The sequence below is a fragment of the Podarcis liolepis genome (assembly GCF_965112155.1).
Source record: "Podarcis liolepis genome assembly, chromosome: 6".
NCBI classification, from domain to species: Eukaryota; Metazoa; Chordata; class Lepidosauria; order Squamata; family Lacertidae; genus Podarcis; species Podarcis liolepis.
Genome location: NC_139559.1, coordinates 69,958,160 through 69,974,710, shown reverse-complemented (window position 1 = coordinate 69,974,710; position 16,551 = coordinate 69,958,160). Strand labels below are relative to the sequence as shown.

The following is a 16,551-nucleotide window of genomic DNA, read 5'->3' as shown; positions in this document are numbered from 1 at the left end:
CCAGTCTTTTCTGGGGCGTGTCCCGCTTCTTAACAAAGAATACGGGACTGCCCCCCACTGCCCTGGACTCCCGGATGAAGCCGCGTTGCAAATTATGGTCAATGAACTCTTTGAGTTCCTGCAGTTCGTCCTCTGACATGGAATACAGTTTCCCTTTAGGCAGCGCCGCCCCCGGCAGCAGGTCAATTTTGCAGTCATATGGTCTGTGAGGGGGTAGCCTGTCTGCCTCCTTCTCGCAGAAAACTTCCAAAAATTCAGCGTACTTGTGTGGAATCGCTTGCAGCGTGCCTAGCAGCAGCTGTGACTCCTCTTCCTCTCCTTCCTGCCTGGGCACGATGCAGTGTTCAGCACAAAAGGAAGAGCCGAAGGTCAGCTGCCTCTGGTACCAAGCCATCGCTGGGCTGTGCTTGTCCAGCCAACTCATGCCCAATACAATGGGCGTGTCAGATAGTCGAGTGACGTTGAAGCTGATGATTTCTCTGTGATTCCCAAGTCGCATCACCATTGGTGGCGTCTGCTTCACCACTTGCCCCCCGAGCAGCTCCCTGCCATCCACCGTGACAACCTGCAGGGGCAGTGTGGCCGGCAGCAACTGCACAGCGTGCCTGTCGACAAAGTCCTGCCCTATAAAGTCCGCATTGCTGCCTGAGTCAATGGTGATTGGCACGTCCATGGTGATTCCATTGGGCAGTTGGAGAGACGCTGTGAGCCTCACTACTGGTTTGGGCGGGAGGGGGTTCACGGGCTGTAAAATCGCTGGGGACTGCGTCACTAACACGTCTGGCTGGGCCCCAGTGCCTCTTCCTCCAGCCAGACAGCCTCGTTTCCCTGCTGTGGTCCTCCTTGCTGTGTTGCTGCAGTCACCATTGCTGAGGCTGCAGTGAGCTTGTGGGGCCTCTGGGGACACTCTTTCGCCATATGCCCTGGCTCCTCACAGACGTAACACTTCCTGTTCCCTCTAGGAGGCTTCGCTTTCACTGCTGCTGGTGCTAGGGCTCTGGTTGCTGACTGAGCCCTTGCACCTCCCACCTCCATAGGTTCGGCTCCTCCTCCTGGCGGAGGCGTGGATTGCGCCCGCGCTGCTTCCCTGGGAAAGAAAGAGGGGCCCCCGGCTGGTTCGCGCCCTCCACGCCCTTCGTCCCTGTTCCACGGACGTCCTTCCAGCCTCACCCCCACTGCCAGTGCCCTCTGAACGACCTCCTGGGTGGTTCGGGGTCTCTCCCCCCTGGCGATCTCATCTTTAATCGAGTTATGCAGCCCCTCCCAAAAGAGGTCTCTTACAGGAGCCGAATCTCTGTCCCATTCCAGGGCACTGACCAAGGCGAAAAAGCGGGCATGGTACTGCCTGACGCTGGCCCTCCCTTGTCTCAGCCCATGCACCTCCTTCCGTGCAAGATCCACGTCAATACTTGATAAAAAACACCCATCCATTGCTTTAATAAAGGCATCTGCATTCTGTAGCGCCGGATCCTTATCTCTCCATAAATTGCGTAGCCATGCTCTCGCATCCCCATGCAGATGGGACATGATGAACCCCACTCTCTCTTGTTCATTTCTAAAGTCTTTATGCAGCAGTTGCAGTGCGCACAGTACGTCGGCTCTAAAGTTGGGATACTGTTGCAGGTTCCCATCGAAGTGAGAGACCAGCCCGCCTGTCCGTCTCGCCAACCCAATGCCCTCCTGCCGGGGTGTCTGCTTTGTCAGCACGTCTAACCTGACCTGGAGATCCCTGCAGGCTGCGGCTGCTTCCTCCTCCCTCTTCCTGGATGCTAGAGCCTCGGCGTTCAGTTGTGCCACCGCGTTTCTGAGTTCCTCTATCTGCTGCTCAGCCGTCATGTCGTCTGCCGTTCGTGAGCTTGCTAGTAGGCACCTGTGTCTCTCCCCTCCTCGAGGCTGTAGATGCCCACAAGAGGAGACGGAGCTTACTGTCAGAGCTGCTTGAAGATCCTAGCTCACAGAGGATCACGCTAGCCAGCGGTCATTAAGTAAAAGTCTTTATTGAATTACAGTTTCCATTCTCACGCTGCTGCGCGCAACTCTACGCCTAGTAGCTAGGTCGGCGAAGCTCCGTCTGAGTCTCCGCCCTGTGTGCACCAACTTAATATCCTAGCCTTGCTCCACCTTTTCCTCCTGACTGTCCTCCTCTGGGTCCCTCTACCCCCCGGGGCTTCTTCCTTCCGGGATTCTTCTGACGCTGACCCAGACCCTCCTGCCTCCTTGCGCCGGGCTTTAGGACCTGGCTCTCTTTCGGGGCTGCTTACTGCGCCGCCTTCCTCTGCATTTGAACTTGGCGCGCGCGCCCAACCTTCCACTTTCCTCTCAACCGTTTCTTCGCTCCCCGATGGAGGTGTGGCCATCCCCGACTCATGTCCTCCCTCCTGTGGAGGTGTGGCCACTCCTGACTCATGTCCTCCCTCCTGTGGTGAGCTGCCAGCGCTTCCCCCCTGGCTCCCTTCCTCTTCCCTGCTTCCTGGCGGTGACGCTGGTCCCGATTTCCAGCTGCTCCCCCCTGAGTCCTCTCTGGCTCTGTCTTCCTGGGGTGCCCCCCTAGACTCCCCCCTTGCCCTCGCCACTGGTGCTCCTTTCTGTGAATCCTCTGATTCACTGGAAAGACTAGGAGATCTCGGGTCGTCGTCGTCACTCATCTTTTCTTCTGCCTCCTCCCCTTCGCTCTCTGTTTCCTCCCTTGCCCGTGCTTCTGCTCCTAAACCCCTGACAACAACTAAAAACACTTGGAGATTGGTGATTTCAGTTGGGGACTGGTATATTGCTGTGTTCCCTTGCCATCCAATATGCAGGGTTTTTTGCTCAATTTCAGAATGGTATTTCAAGGAGGGAACAAAATTGTACCCCAACTGACCAGAGATCCTGGCCTACCTTCTGCAGTAATACATGGGTTTGGCTTTCCTGGAGAGAGGTGTCCTGCAAGCATTTTTTCGCATGGCAGCTGTTCTCTGCCACAATGTGGTCTGATCGATGAGATTGATCTAGGCAGGCTCAACCTGTGGGGTATCATTCTTCCGCTGATAAGAACATATGAAGCAGTCTTATGCCAAGGAGGCTTCTACTGGGTTTGCTATAACATTGAATAGAAGAAGGTAAAAGGTGAGAGGTAAAAGATTGCAAAATTACTTTCTGCAAATTCCCATCTTGGCCCGTGGAAAAGCATAAGCCTGAAGACAGTCCCCTTGCGGAAAGATGAGTTTTGCATTAGGGAGTAAATAAAAAACAGAAGGTCCATTTCATGATGCAGAAGCCAAGTTAAATGTGGAAGGAAACAGACAACAGCCATGGCAAAAGCAGGGATGAATGCTGTTGCCACATTTCCAAGAAAACATCTCTGGCAGAACAGTAAAAGGTAATAAATGTTACATGCATTTAGGAAGACATTTGCATGCACGCTGTGTTTTTTCCTTAAAAGTCTGCCACCTATTTCAAGGTAACCTTTGATGATTGCAAGCCAACAGAAGTTCAGATTGTCAAGGATTAATCATGCGACGGCAAGAGGAACGGGGTGGTAATAAAACCACTACCTGCACAGCAGAGAGAGCTGGGAAGAGCGCTAAAGAGTCAAGAGCTATGAACGTCACATGTAGATGACCTGGATACAGCAATCATTCTGAGCGATCTTCTTTCAGAGCTCCTTCAGAAGGAAGAGAGAGAAATCTTCCTCTTCCTGATAAGGAAAACTGATTTCATCAAGCGACAGCTTACACGGAGAGAGAGTTTTTCAGATATGGTATCAAAGGAGGGGGCAGGGGGGCTGTGTGTTACAAGACTGAACGTGGTTCCTGGTTCCTAGTTCCTTACTCAACACAGACGTACACAACACAAGTATGCACACAATTGCATCAAATCATGAACACGATGACTTGAGAGGATATCTCTTTCAGCATTGTCTCCTACCCCAAGCCTTGTTTTTGTGCCATGAATTCATAGAATTATAGAGTTGGAAAGGACACTAGGGTCATCTAGTCCGATCTCCTGCAATGCAGGAATCTTTTGCCCAACGTGGGACTTGAACCCATGAGGTCCACGAGTTCCAGTGCTAGGAGAGAGAGAAACTTCTCTAGCCACTTTCTCCATACACTTCTATCCCGTTTCTCTACAATGTAGGTGGAAATTTCAATCTAGTAGCTATAAATTATAAGAATTTAAAGTAATGCTGGAAATGATTGGGGGGAGGGAGAGATTTGTTGGGGTGAAAGTGTTAAACAGCAGAGACCTCTAGTGGGAACTCAATAAATAGCACTGCCGCAAATTTGCTTCAGCATTGTATCTCCCATAGTTTAGTATAACAGTCAGTATTTTGAAGGAAGGTTGACATTATCGAAAACATGTTTTACTTTTGTGGAAATAACAGTCTCCACCATCTACTAAAAAAAATGGTTTCTGGGGTTTTTCCTGTTGTTATTCTGTCTCTCACAGCTACAGTAAACCTACCATTAAAATTATGGACTGGTCATTTCTTCGTCAGGGGGCAAACGGGCAAATTTAGCAGGGGATCAAATATTTTTTTCACTCACTGTAATACAGTAGTACCTCAGGTTAAGAACTTAATTCGTTCCGGAGGTCCGTACTTAAGCTGAAACTGTTCTTAACCTGAAGCACCACTTTAGCTAATGGGGCCTCCCACTGCTGCCTGCCGTGCCGCCGGAGCACGATTTCTGTTCTCATCCTGAAGCAAAGTTCTTAACCTGAAGCACTATTTCTGGGTTAGTGGAGTCTGTAGCCTGAAGCGTCTGTAACCTGAAGCGTATGTAACCCGAGGTACCACTATATGACAATATTATATTATTACTGCTAGCCTCAGACTATAGTGAAGAAAGTATTATTACCAGTGAAATCCTACTCACATGATTACACAAAAGCAAGTCTAACTGACTTAAATGTATACAGGATTAAGGCCTTGCAAGTAGGCATACAAAGGGAAATCCCACAATAGTTTCCTCAGGTAGTTCTGTGTTTCCCATATCTGTTAACATTAGCTAGCTAAAACGAACATCTATTTAAAGGGTCTTTTCACAAGTGATTACTTTGATAGAATGATAGAATGTGACTGTAAAAAAGGGAGAAAAGAAACAAAGACGAAACTAAAAAACATGTCTTTCTTAAAAATGGCTTCAGGGCCTGGCTAGATCCACCATAAGAAGCTTATAGTGTGATGGTGTCACAAAAGGTTAGCTGTTTAATTCATTATTTAATTTATTGTTGTATATTTGCTGCCAGAGGAATGAGAGTTGTCTGTGAGATTTGCTGTCTCAGGTGGAATGAAGTACGTACAGTACAATTCTTAAAGATTTTTTTACAAGGGATCCTATTAAAATTACCTTCAGATTATAGTTCATGCTTGTACCTGTGGACTGCACAGGAATAATAATAATAATAATAATAATAATAATAATAATAATAATAATAATAATAATAATAATTTATTTATACCCCGCACATCTGCCTGGGTTTCCCCAGCCACTCTCGGTGGCTTCCAACAGAATATTAAAATACAATAGTCTATTAAACATTAAAAGCTTCCCTAAACAGGGCTGCCTTCAGATGTCTTCCAAAAGTCTGGTAGTTGTTTTTCTCTTCGACATCTGGTGGGAGGGTGTTCCACAGGGCGGGTGCCACTACGGAGATTCACTGCACCCAAATACACAAATCTAAGACATGCATCCCAAAGAATTTGCATGATTTTGTACAGATTCCCAGCAAAACCACTATAAAATTAGAGATCGTTTCCATATCCATAGACTAGACTGGGAAAATCACAGGTGTGGCACTGGTTCCTGGCACCGTCATAGTGCAAAAACATGATTACAGGGTGTGGATCCTCACGGAATACTTGGGATTTTCTCCTGGCATCTCCCCAAACCTGGGTGAAGAAAAAGGTTACACCCGTGTCCTCGGACTGTACAGTAAAAATAACACTATGGAACCAGTATGGAGCTTAAGGACAGATCCTCACGCATCCTCCGAATTTTTATACGTGATTCCGGCAAACCACCATCAAATCACAGAGCACATCTGCATCCATGTATATTATGCGGTTTGATGCAGAGGGTGTGTGTATCAAACACAAATTCTTAGGGATTTATGCCTTGGGTTCACGTTTTTGTGCCATGAAGCAGCAGATCCATGACTGTACTGTGCAAGTCTATGGATGTAGATTAGGCTTCCTCAACCTCGGCCCTCCAGATGTTTTGAGACTACAATTCCCATCATCCCTGACCATTGGTCCAGCTAGCTAGGGATCATGGGAGTTGTAGGCCAAAAACATCTGGAAGTTGAGGAAGCTTGATGTAGATATAAACTAATGGCGAATAAATGAACAAATGATTTTTATTTGATTTTTACATTTTTTTAGTTAACAATGGTTAACCACAACCTTATATGTTTTAAGCTATATGTGTTCTATCTCTAGATTAGTTTTGAGCCACTTTGAATCCTGGATCTGACTGGGGCGGCGGGAATTGTGTACACTTGAAAACGTTGGCAGCATTAAGATAAATTCAACAGTGTAAATAAGTTTTGATGGATGTAATAATGGAATACTGAATGGCTTAGTTTGCGTAAAATATGCAGGGATTTATGATACGCCAAATGAACCATGGAAAGAGGAAGGGAAGTCACTGGTATTTTAAGGATGTTTAAATGAGTATTCTAAATTGTAAAACAGAACATTCCTGGTTTTGTGAGAAAAGCGAGATGTAGATAAATATAGAAAGAATAATAATATTAATAACGCAGCCAAAATAAGCACTAAAAAACCAAGCAGAAACGATTAGCAATAGTTAAAGAGCGCTGCCACGATTTTTATTAGGGCGCGGAACATCAGCTAATTATTTTTTTATTGATTTACTTTTTTGGAGGGGGGGCAGTTGCCTAGATAGATAAGATTAAGAGCTCAGTTGGTAGAGCGAGTTGCCTCTTTTATCTCAGCGTTATGGGCTCGAACCCTACGCCGGGCAAAAGGATCCCTGCATTTGCAGGGGGTTGGACTTGGATGGCCCCCGGCGGTCCCTTCGAATGGTATGATCCTGCGATTTGGCAGGGAGGTAGCAGTGCCCGGAAGGGCGCGCGCGCGCCTGCGCCAGCGGTAAGCCTTGCGTGCGGTCTCTCGCCACGGCCGGCGGAGAGTGGGCGTGGCCTCGAGAGAGGTGGGCGGGGCTTCTCACCCCGGCGCCGGAAGCTTCGGCATCTCCCCGGGGGAGTCGGGCTTGAAGGGCCGCTGAGGAAGAGGGGGGCAGCGGCTCCCTTCTCTTTCCCTCCTCCCTCCCTTCCTTTCTTCCCTTCCCTCTCTCGCCCTCTCACCGTCGCCCTCCGAAGCCGTTTCCGCCATGGCCGACTCTGGGCTCCCGGCTGCCGGGCGGCCGCTTACCGACGACGAAATGGCGGAGGTGAAGAAGGAAGTAAGGACCGCGAGAACGGGGAGAGGAGCCTCTGCCCCTCCAGACACGCGGGGAGGGAGGGAAAGCGGGGGGGGGGTATTCGTATCGTGTGAATGGAAAAGCGTGTCGTGGGGAATGGGGAGAGCGGTGGGGAGGGGTAAAGCTTTTGGGGAGGTGGCGTGTGGCCGGGTGCTTGTTTATAAGGCAGTGAATGCCGAGGCTGCCGTGTTCTTTAAAAGCAAAAAGCGCTGGTTTGTTTAAGGCTCCTCTGTGCCAAGATTCCCGCCTTTTTGTTTGTTTGTTTCTCTCCTGGAAAAGGGGAGATGCCTTTTCCTGCCTCTGTAGGATGGGCGTAGTAGCTGCCGTCCCCCCCCCCCCCCCCCCGCCACCAGATCAATAAAAATAAATAAAAATACTTAACATGGAGGGCCTGCCCCACCCCCACTAACTAAAGTCTGCCCCCCGCCCCACTACTCCCAGCAAAAACCCCATGCTCTGTAGCAAGAGGGTGAGAAGGAGGAAATGCATACCTGCGGGTGTCCTGGATAAGATCCTGGCTCTGCCTTGTAAGATGGATATTGTCCTGGGGTAATGGTGTGAAGATCATATGCCCTTTTAAAATGTGGGTTTTTTTGGGTGGGGTAGTTATTGGGTTGTTTTTATTTTGATTGTGTCTTTTGCGATTTTGTATTTTATTCTGTTAACCACCTGCCCCTGAGCCCTCTGGGTATAGGGTGGTATATAAATTCAGTTGATAATAATAATAAGCATAATGGAGGTTTCTGTGTTCCTTTCACCACCGCCACCCCTTCTACGCTTGGTCCCCAGTGCACCACCCACCGAGGGGTGCCGACTTGAATAAAATATTAGGTGGGGGGAGCCAGGTAAGCCTCGCCCCCACACAATGGATCGCATGATGTGGTGCTCACACACTGCTTGAATGGCCATGTCCATCAACTTGAGGGGGGCTGGCCCCCTTAAATATTTTATTGGGGGAGGGGCAAAGAGACCCCAGCCCCTTTGAGTTGGTTGCTTCTGTGCACCCACCCCACTGCTCAACCTGCATTGGAAGGGCTGTATTAGAACGTAAAATATACTGTACTAGGTGAGAGCTGTGAGTCATGTCAATCGCAGTTCCTAGCAGTGAGGCATGTTCTCACAGGAATGCCACTGTTGGGGGGCAGGGGAGGTTCTCTGAATTGCAGAAAAGTCTCTGGGTGAGTGCCCTTTCTTGTCCTAGAAGAACATTAAAAAGGAGGAAGGAAGGTCCACTAAATCGCATGCATTCTGCCCCCGTTTGTAAATTTCTACGTAGGAGTTTCTCTTGGAGTGTTTATAGGAATTCCCCTCTTTTGTTTCTGAGCTTGACACATGTATGAGTCAATAAAATTAGTTCTTGCTAGTTCTATTTTTTCCTGCTATGAAGTCCACATACTATGTGTGGAATGAATGAATGAATTTATTAATACGGTCACAGAGCAGCATCAACAAACACAATATCACAGATCATAAAAATATCAGAAATACAAAGGACAATATGAGTATAACAAGGATTTAAATATAAAAATTAAAATTAATTATTAGCGTGCTCCCTGTAGTTAACATTTGGGGGTTTGGTCATTATGGGATACCACTTGCTTCCTGTGATTGATTGCAAACACACAGAATTTGGCTACATTTAATGTAGTCTTGGGATTCTTATCCTCTAGCAGTAGTTTTAAACTATAGAGTTCTGATTCTTTCCTGGACTTTTGCAAAACAGGTGTAATAAAAGTCAAACGTATATCCTCATAAAGACGACAACGTAATAGTACATGTAGAGCAGTTTCAACTTCCAACGAGCCACAAGGGCAGACCCGTGCTGTATATGGTTTACCCTCAAATCTGCCCAACATCTCAGAGAAGGTCCCAAAGAGAGCCACTCCCATGTCTACCAACAGTCGAGTCACACCCCCCCACCTAAAAAGAAGCGTCGCCACCAAAGAATACACCCACTTCACAAGAAGAAGCCTAAAAACATAAAAGTGGGAAGGCGGACTAAGAGTCCTCTCAGTACGTTATTACTTTATGCTGGGCCAGAGGGTAATAACAGTTTATGTTCACAGCAGTAGTGTAATGACAAATTTAGGAAGTGCAGGTCCCTTCATGATGTTGTAGCCGCTCGTCTTCTTAGATTGCACCATAATATACGTAATTATATAGTAATAATTTGGGATGCATTGCAATCATCAATGCAGATCTCCACTTGTTGCTTTTCAGCTAGATACAATTTTTTCTATGCATGTATACAAATAAATGATTTGGAGTGCTGCAATATTTTATTTCACAGTGACTTTCCTCCAAGTTCCATTGTACTTAACAGAATTTGAGCACCATTCTCTTGAAGCTGAAGCACTTTGTGTTTTCAGTGTTCCTAAATGCTAAGCTTTGGAGTATACACCTCAGTTTTATTTCCATAGACCTTCACCCGAGTGACCCTAAGAGCCAATCTTCAGAGGCTGACTTTCCTCCTTTCAATTGGATTGGCTCCAGTGTGCACAAAGGGTGAGAAGACCTCTTCTCGGTGGCTAAAAAATTCCCCTTTCATGCTGATTGGGGAGCTCTAGCGAGAAATAGCTGAAACACCTTTGGTAACCTCTTGCTGGCAATTTCCTTTTTGTTTCTGTAGTCAACATACAGGTACTTTACCTTAACTTGAAACATCTGATTCCTTTCTGGTGTGTGTGTGTGTGTGTGTGTGTGTGTGTGTGTTGGTCAATGATAGCGATTAATGAAATCTGTTACAATTTGAAAGCTAGGATGAGTATTTGAATGTGCACCAAGAACTACCACACATATATTCATAGCACAACATACAATATGAAAAATTCATCTGTTGCTAACTTCGTCATTTCTTCTTGCTAGGTTTTGGAACGATTGCGCCGCTATCTGTGTGACAAAATTATTGCAGAAAGACACTTTGATTATCTACGTTCAAAAAAAATACTCAGCAGAGAGGACACTGAAGAAATCTCTTGTCGATCTTCAAGTAGGAAGAAAGCTGGGAAGCTGCTGGATTACTTAGCAGAACATCCCAAAGGACTGGATGCACTAATAGAATCTATTAGATGGGAAAAAACACAGACCTTCCTGTTAGAAAAGATAACCGATGCTGTCTTGAAGGCAAAAAATGAAAAATTGGAAAGCCTCAAAGGTAAATGGAATAACATGCATTTGAATCTATTCCAAAAGGTTTTTGTAAAAATTAATTTTCATGCAACCTGCTTCTGTGCGTGTTTGCTCAAAAGTGTGTTCCGCTGATTTTGGGGGACTTATGCCAGGTAAAACTTCAGTTGTCAGCTGTGGGTTTTGGTTCTCTTTTTGTACTTAAGATGAATAAACCCAAGGCACAAGCTACTGACCAGAATTAGTTTGGTCAAAGTCAGGTGATAGCATTAGGGTGGGGGTGTCCTTTGGAAAGGGGATATGTGGAAGAACTTAATGTAATGTTTCTATTTGAGTGTTTTATGTCTGGCCTGGGTAGTTGCATTGGATTATATTGGTAATTGGTTTCTGCCTTTTAATTTTACCTCTTAAGAACCTGCTGTATCAGGCCAATGGCCCATCTACTGCAGCACCCTGTTCTCACAGTGGTCAACTACATGCCTCTATACCTGAGGATTGGAAAGTGGTCAGCGTAACACCAATTTTTAAAAATAAGAACCAGTACTCGTAACACTGCATGCATGGACTCAAGAGGTAGTGTTGTAGACTTAAAGAAACAAACAAACCACCACACTGTGTAAATTGTATGCAAATGATACATTTTATGTCTTTATTACAGGCTTGAACTGTAGCAACTGCATGGCTTCAGGGTATGACCAATCGAACAATCTCTCCAGATCACAGTCGAATGAATCTAATCTCTTTGAGAAACAAAAAGACAGAGAAACCACCTACCTTCATCCAGAAGAGTTTAGTACATCTGCTTTTGTATCCGCCGCTTCTCTTCATTCAATGAATTTGCCGATTACTGAGGTTGGAAGTACAGAAAACTCTGTATTCTCAGCCACGCTTCCCGGCCCTGGAGATTCTGGAGCCCCACCTCTTCCGCCGCAATTGCAAAATGAACAAGAGGAAACATGTACGACTTCGAGTGACAGTCCTTTCCTGCCTTTAAGATCCCGCTCTCTTCTTCCGTAGCGATATTTTTCCTTGAGTACTATCATGATGGATGCCTTGAACAGTTTTGGGTGGTGAGGAAAAAGTGTCTAACTGTAAAGTCACAATAGATCAAGAAATAGCTTGACAGCTCACTGCATCTTATAAGTTTTTTTTTATAAAAAAAATCTGAACTGTTTCCCCCACTAATTCATATTTCAAATGTTTGTTTGTATGCTTTTATTGGTTGCTTTTTTTTTTTTTTTTTTTTTGGCAGTGTAAAAGCTTTTAAATGGTATTTTCTATTCAAAAACAATATAGGCAAAATGATGCTCAATTGAACATTTTAAGGAGGTTTTTCCTACTGTTTTCTATATGCACTGTCTGCATAAAATTCACACCGAGAAAGCATAATTTGATCCTCTTCTGCATTGTAAGAGAAATTTAATCTGGTGATTTTTTGAGCTTGCTGATTCCTGAGAACTTTCTAGTTTTCTCCCAATTCGTGCTGATGAAGTGTCATGAGGAGGGAAGTTTGCACCGAGGAAAGTTTTGAGTTGAACATAGTAGTCATGAATGAGGGTGGTGAGTCTTACATCTCACGGGTGTTGGCATTACATTGGTAAGTTCTGCTTAGTTACTATTGACAGGAAGTAAAGAAGCCTCGGAACCTAGGGAGACGTATTCTTTGGTTTGCAACCCAAGTACTTTATACGATTGTTTTGTAATGTATCATGGGGTGCCTGCCTTGTCCAGTTTTTGTGTGACATGAACAAATTCCTGGCTGTAGGGTTAAGTGCCTTCTTTTGGAGTAAGACATGATCTTCTGAGTAATACTCTATTGCCGCTGATCTTCAAAAGCAATTACCGTATTTTTTGTATTTTTTGCTCTATAAGACTCACTTTTTCCCTCCTAAAAAGTAAGGGGAAATGTGTGTGCGTCTTATGGAGCGAATGCAGGCTGCGCAGCTATCCCAGAAGCCAGAACAGCAAGAGGGATCGCTGCTTTCGCTGCGTAGCAATCCCTCTTGCTGTTCTGGTTTCTGGGATTCAGAATTTTTTTTTCCTTGTTTTCCTCCTCCAAAAACTAGGTGCGTCTTATGGTCTGTAGGTGCGTCTTATAGAGCGAAAAATACGGTGGATCAAATTCATTTTTATTCACTATCAAAACATTAACTTTCTAGGCATTTTACTTCGTTTTAGTACATATGCCTTGGGCTCCTTTACAATACTGAATATATATCTAAAATTAACAGCTTAATTACTTTCTCAAAGTGAAACAGGTTGTCACAAATATGAATTAGCTACAAGCCACTAAAGGGATTTTTTGTTGCTAACTAACAGGGAAAAGATGCAGCAAAAGAAAGATGGCAGTAAAGAGGGGCCTTACTTTCCTGTGTACTTCCAGGATTTGCCATTTTTTATTAACTTTTCTAAACCTCTTTTCTACTCTTAATACTATTTTTTTCTAAACCTCTTTTCTGTTCTAATACTATTGTTGCTTAGCTTTACTAAAGATGCGTACTTCTCAACATTTGCGAACGTACAACTAAACGAACATGATATTCTTTTAAATTCCAAATGTATACACTTTAAAAAGTATTTGCGCTCTGGGCATTATCAGGGATGTAGTGTGTCTTTTGCTGTCTTCTGTAGTAACTGTATGTCTACTTTAAACCTCAGGGAAGCAGTGCCTTTTTTATTTCCAGTCAAAAATAAGTTGTCTCAGAAATACCAACGTATTGAAATGTGCCTGCATCTTTCTTTCACAAGCCCTTGGATTAAAACGTGCAATAAATTACACTAATTTACAGCCTGCTCCTATGCATGTTCACTCAGAAGTAAGTCCCACTGTATTAGAATTACAGGCAAATATTTTAAGAACATTTGATCTGATGGTAATGGGTCAATTACACTGGTCACTGTCTGCAGAACACAGTAGATCTTAAGCACAAACTGATCTGGTGGTGGTTCTGTCGCAGTGTATTAAGTACTTGCTTGCCATGTAGCTTGCCTGAACTCAAACTTCCATGCTGGTGATTTACAGGGCATTAAGTTCTTTTATCTGATTACCTACTCTAGATGTTGCTGTGTTAAACAAAACCTTGTATTCACACAACTGTGAACTGAACATTTAATATTGTGTGATGTTTTCCCCTGAAAAGCTTTATGGCTTTCTAGATTTTGAAATTGCACTAGGGTTTATTCCTCTCCCAAGTATGTGATCCCCTATAATCCAAAATTTATTTGTGTGGAAATTGCCACTATTTCTGTGACTATTTCTGACCATAATGTGTTCTACTGTGTAAATTGCGGACTGTTCACAACTGCTGTATTACCCCCCCCCCCCAAAAAAAAGAAAGGTACAACCAGTATAAAACAATGCTGAACTGAAAAAAATGTTTGGAAACTCTAAACTCAACTGTTCAAAAATATTTCTCTTGTAGAGTTAAACTTTTGAAACAAGCAACCTGAGAAGCATTAATTTCTAATAAATTGTCATTAGGTGGGTTGTTCTTTTTTAAAGTACACCTCACATGTGCTAAGTTTGCTTTCTATTCAGTGGCAGCTGTGTTCTTAATGGCTTTGCTGAGCAGCATTGTTCAAGGGTTGTTGACACCTGACAATAAAATACATTTAGATCAGGTTATATCTTTGTGGCATTTCAAATTGGAGGATCATTGTAGCCTTCAACAGGTTCCTTTACAGCACTAGGCCCTGATACATTAGCCATGATAATGAAAAGGAACATCCATGTTCAGAACCCGTGTTTTCTGCATATTAGAGGCTTGTGTGTGTACTGCAATGGGCTTGTTTTCATACTTGGCTTGTAGACTTCTGGGAAGAATCTGGCTGCCTGCTGTTGGAAAAAGTGCTGGAAGAGAGACCCTGGTCTCACACAATTCTTAATGTTTTGGTGCTCTGGGCAGAATATTTTTCTTCTAATATGATAATTTGTTTCTGCTTAATTCTACCCGTAACTATTGGCCTAAGGCATTACTCTTAGGAGTGGGCTGAGATTGGTTTGGTCACAATTCTTTCTAACATTGTAACTTTTCATGAATACTATAGAAACCACAGTTGATGCTAGCCAAATGACATAACAAATGCATTCTAGCAGATTGTTATGGTGATGCAAGGGTGTAAAATAACAAAAGCTTTATATCCAAGTAAGGCTATATGGCTACATAAGGCATGAACTCTAAGGTTATTTAATATGTTTGTAAATATATTTTGCACCAGAATACTTGTTGGGATAGGTCATCAATGAATTTGGCAGTGAGTGTTAAAATATTTTCTTCCTTCCCTGTAATGGCTTTTGTTGTCCTTGCAGTCAATTATGTAAGAATGAATTTTAAAATGAAAGAATGTTTTGACCATACTCTGCCTTTCTCTGTTGGAATATAAGGTGAGAAATATTTGGGTGGAAGATACCAGTGTTTGAATGTGTGGTTGCTTTGGAAAATGGATGGCTGCCAAAGCTTGGATCTGCTGTAGGTGACCAGAGTAAAATCTCAGCTGTTGATGGTTGCTGGAAAAGAGAGGCTTTGGGATAACTTTGGACCCACACAGCTAGTACAGGGGTTTATAAGCCTCCAGTAATGTGCTGCTCTTTGAAGCTTAGTTTTTCCTTTAACTACAGCATTTTGAGTAACCAGGTCTGTGCTCTTTTATATCCTGTTGCACACAGAATAGCAAAGTCTTGTAGCATTTTATACATCAAATTTATTACAGCACAAGCCGTTGTGGACCAGAGTCCATTTCATCACATGCATGCATTGTGATCCTTGGTTGGCATGTGTGTTTATAAAGCATTGTGAGCTGGGCTGAGTGTAGTTCTGCTCAGCCAGGTACTTGGTGCTATACTAATACAGACTGGGGTGATGAGGCATTGCTGTGGTCCAGAGAGACTCCCATCACAAAGAAAGCCCTGTATCTTGGAGTGGGCCTAGATCATGGGTAGGCAAACTAAGGCCTGGGGGCTGGATCTGGCCCAATCACCTTCTAAATCTGGCCCAATGGCCTTTTAAATCTGGCCCACAGACAGTCCCGGAATCAGCATGTTTTTACATGAGTAGAATGTGTCCTTTTATTTAAAATGCTTCTCTGGATTATTTGTGGGACCTGTCTGGTGTTTTTACATGAGTAGAATGTGTTCTTTTATTTAAAATGCATCTCTAGACTTGTGGGGCATAGGAATTCATTCATCCCCCCCCCAAAGATATAGTTCAGCCCCCCACAAGGTCTGAGGGACAGTGGACCGGCCCCCTGCTGAAAAGGTTTACTGACCCCTGGCCCAAAGAGGCAGATTGGGGGGGGGGCATGCCTTTTGTTAAGGAGGCAGAACCTTGGCTACTGATTTTTATTGATGGGGGGGGGCAGCTGCCCCCACTCCCCCCCCCCCGGCTATGCCCATGACAAGACCTGTTGCAAAGGTGAGTGAACATGCCTTTGAGCATGTTACCATGCCTATTGTGTAGCAGTCACAGGCAAAGCAACCCACTTTATCTTCCATTGCATCCTCAACTTCACTGCCCAGTAGAACGACTTCAAATAATTCAACACATATTAACATCAGCCCATAAAGGAGGCATTTAAAGCACATGGTTCCTGGCCACCAAAGAATCCTGGGAACTCTATTTTACTCCACACTCAGCAACAATTTCTAGAGCCTTTAACAAACTAAAGTTCCCAGGATTTAGGGGAGGGGGGCCCATGTGCTTTAAATGTGTGGATGCAACTCCCTAGACTACAATCCCATACCCTCCAACATTTCTCCAATGAAAATAGGGACATTCCATTCCATAATGATAATTTTACTATTTATGCCCCACACATCTGACTGGGTTGCCCCAGCTACTCTGGGCAGCTTCCAACAGATATAAAAACATTAAAAAAAACAACTTCCCTATACAGGATTGCCTTCAGACCGCTTGGCGGTCGCATAAACTCCATACCCTCCAACATTTCTCCAACGACAATAGGGAAGTTCTATTCCATCCCCTCCAACATTTCTCCAAGG

At 44.4% G+C, this 16,551-nt stretch overlaps 1 protein-coding gene across 2 annotated transcripts; it reads left to right on the top strand.

Annotated features, from left to right (window-relative positions):
* The first annotated feature begins 7,070 nt into the window (after positions 1-7,070).
* Positions 7,071-14,910, top strand: BCL10 (BCL10 immune signaling adaptor). Of its 2 annotated transcripts, none has more exons than XM_083511263.1 (4): positions 7,071-7,409; positions 10,293-10,581; positions 11,212-12,397; positions 12,640-14,910. In XM_083511263.1, the coding sequence occupies exons 1-3, from the start codon at positions 7,338-7,340 to the stop codon at positions 11,568-11,570; spliced, it is 720 nt and encodes a 239-aa protein (XP_083367389.1). In that variant the 5' UTR covers positions 7,071-7,337; the 3' UTR covers positions 11,571-12,397; positions 12,640-14,910. The 2 variants fall into 2 exon arrangements, with proteins under 2 accessions (XP_083367389.1, XP_083367390.1); XM_083511264.1 differs by having other exon boundaries at positions 7,150-7,397.
* Positions 14,911-16,551: the final 1,641 nt, after the last annotated feature.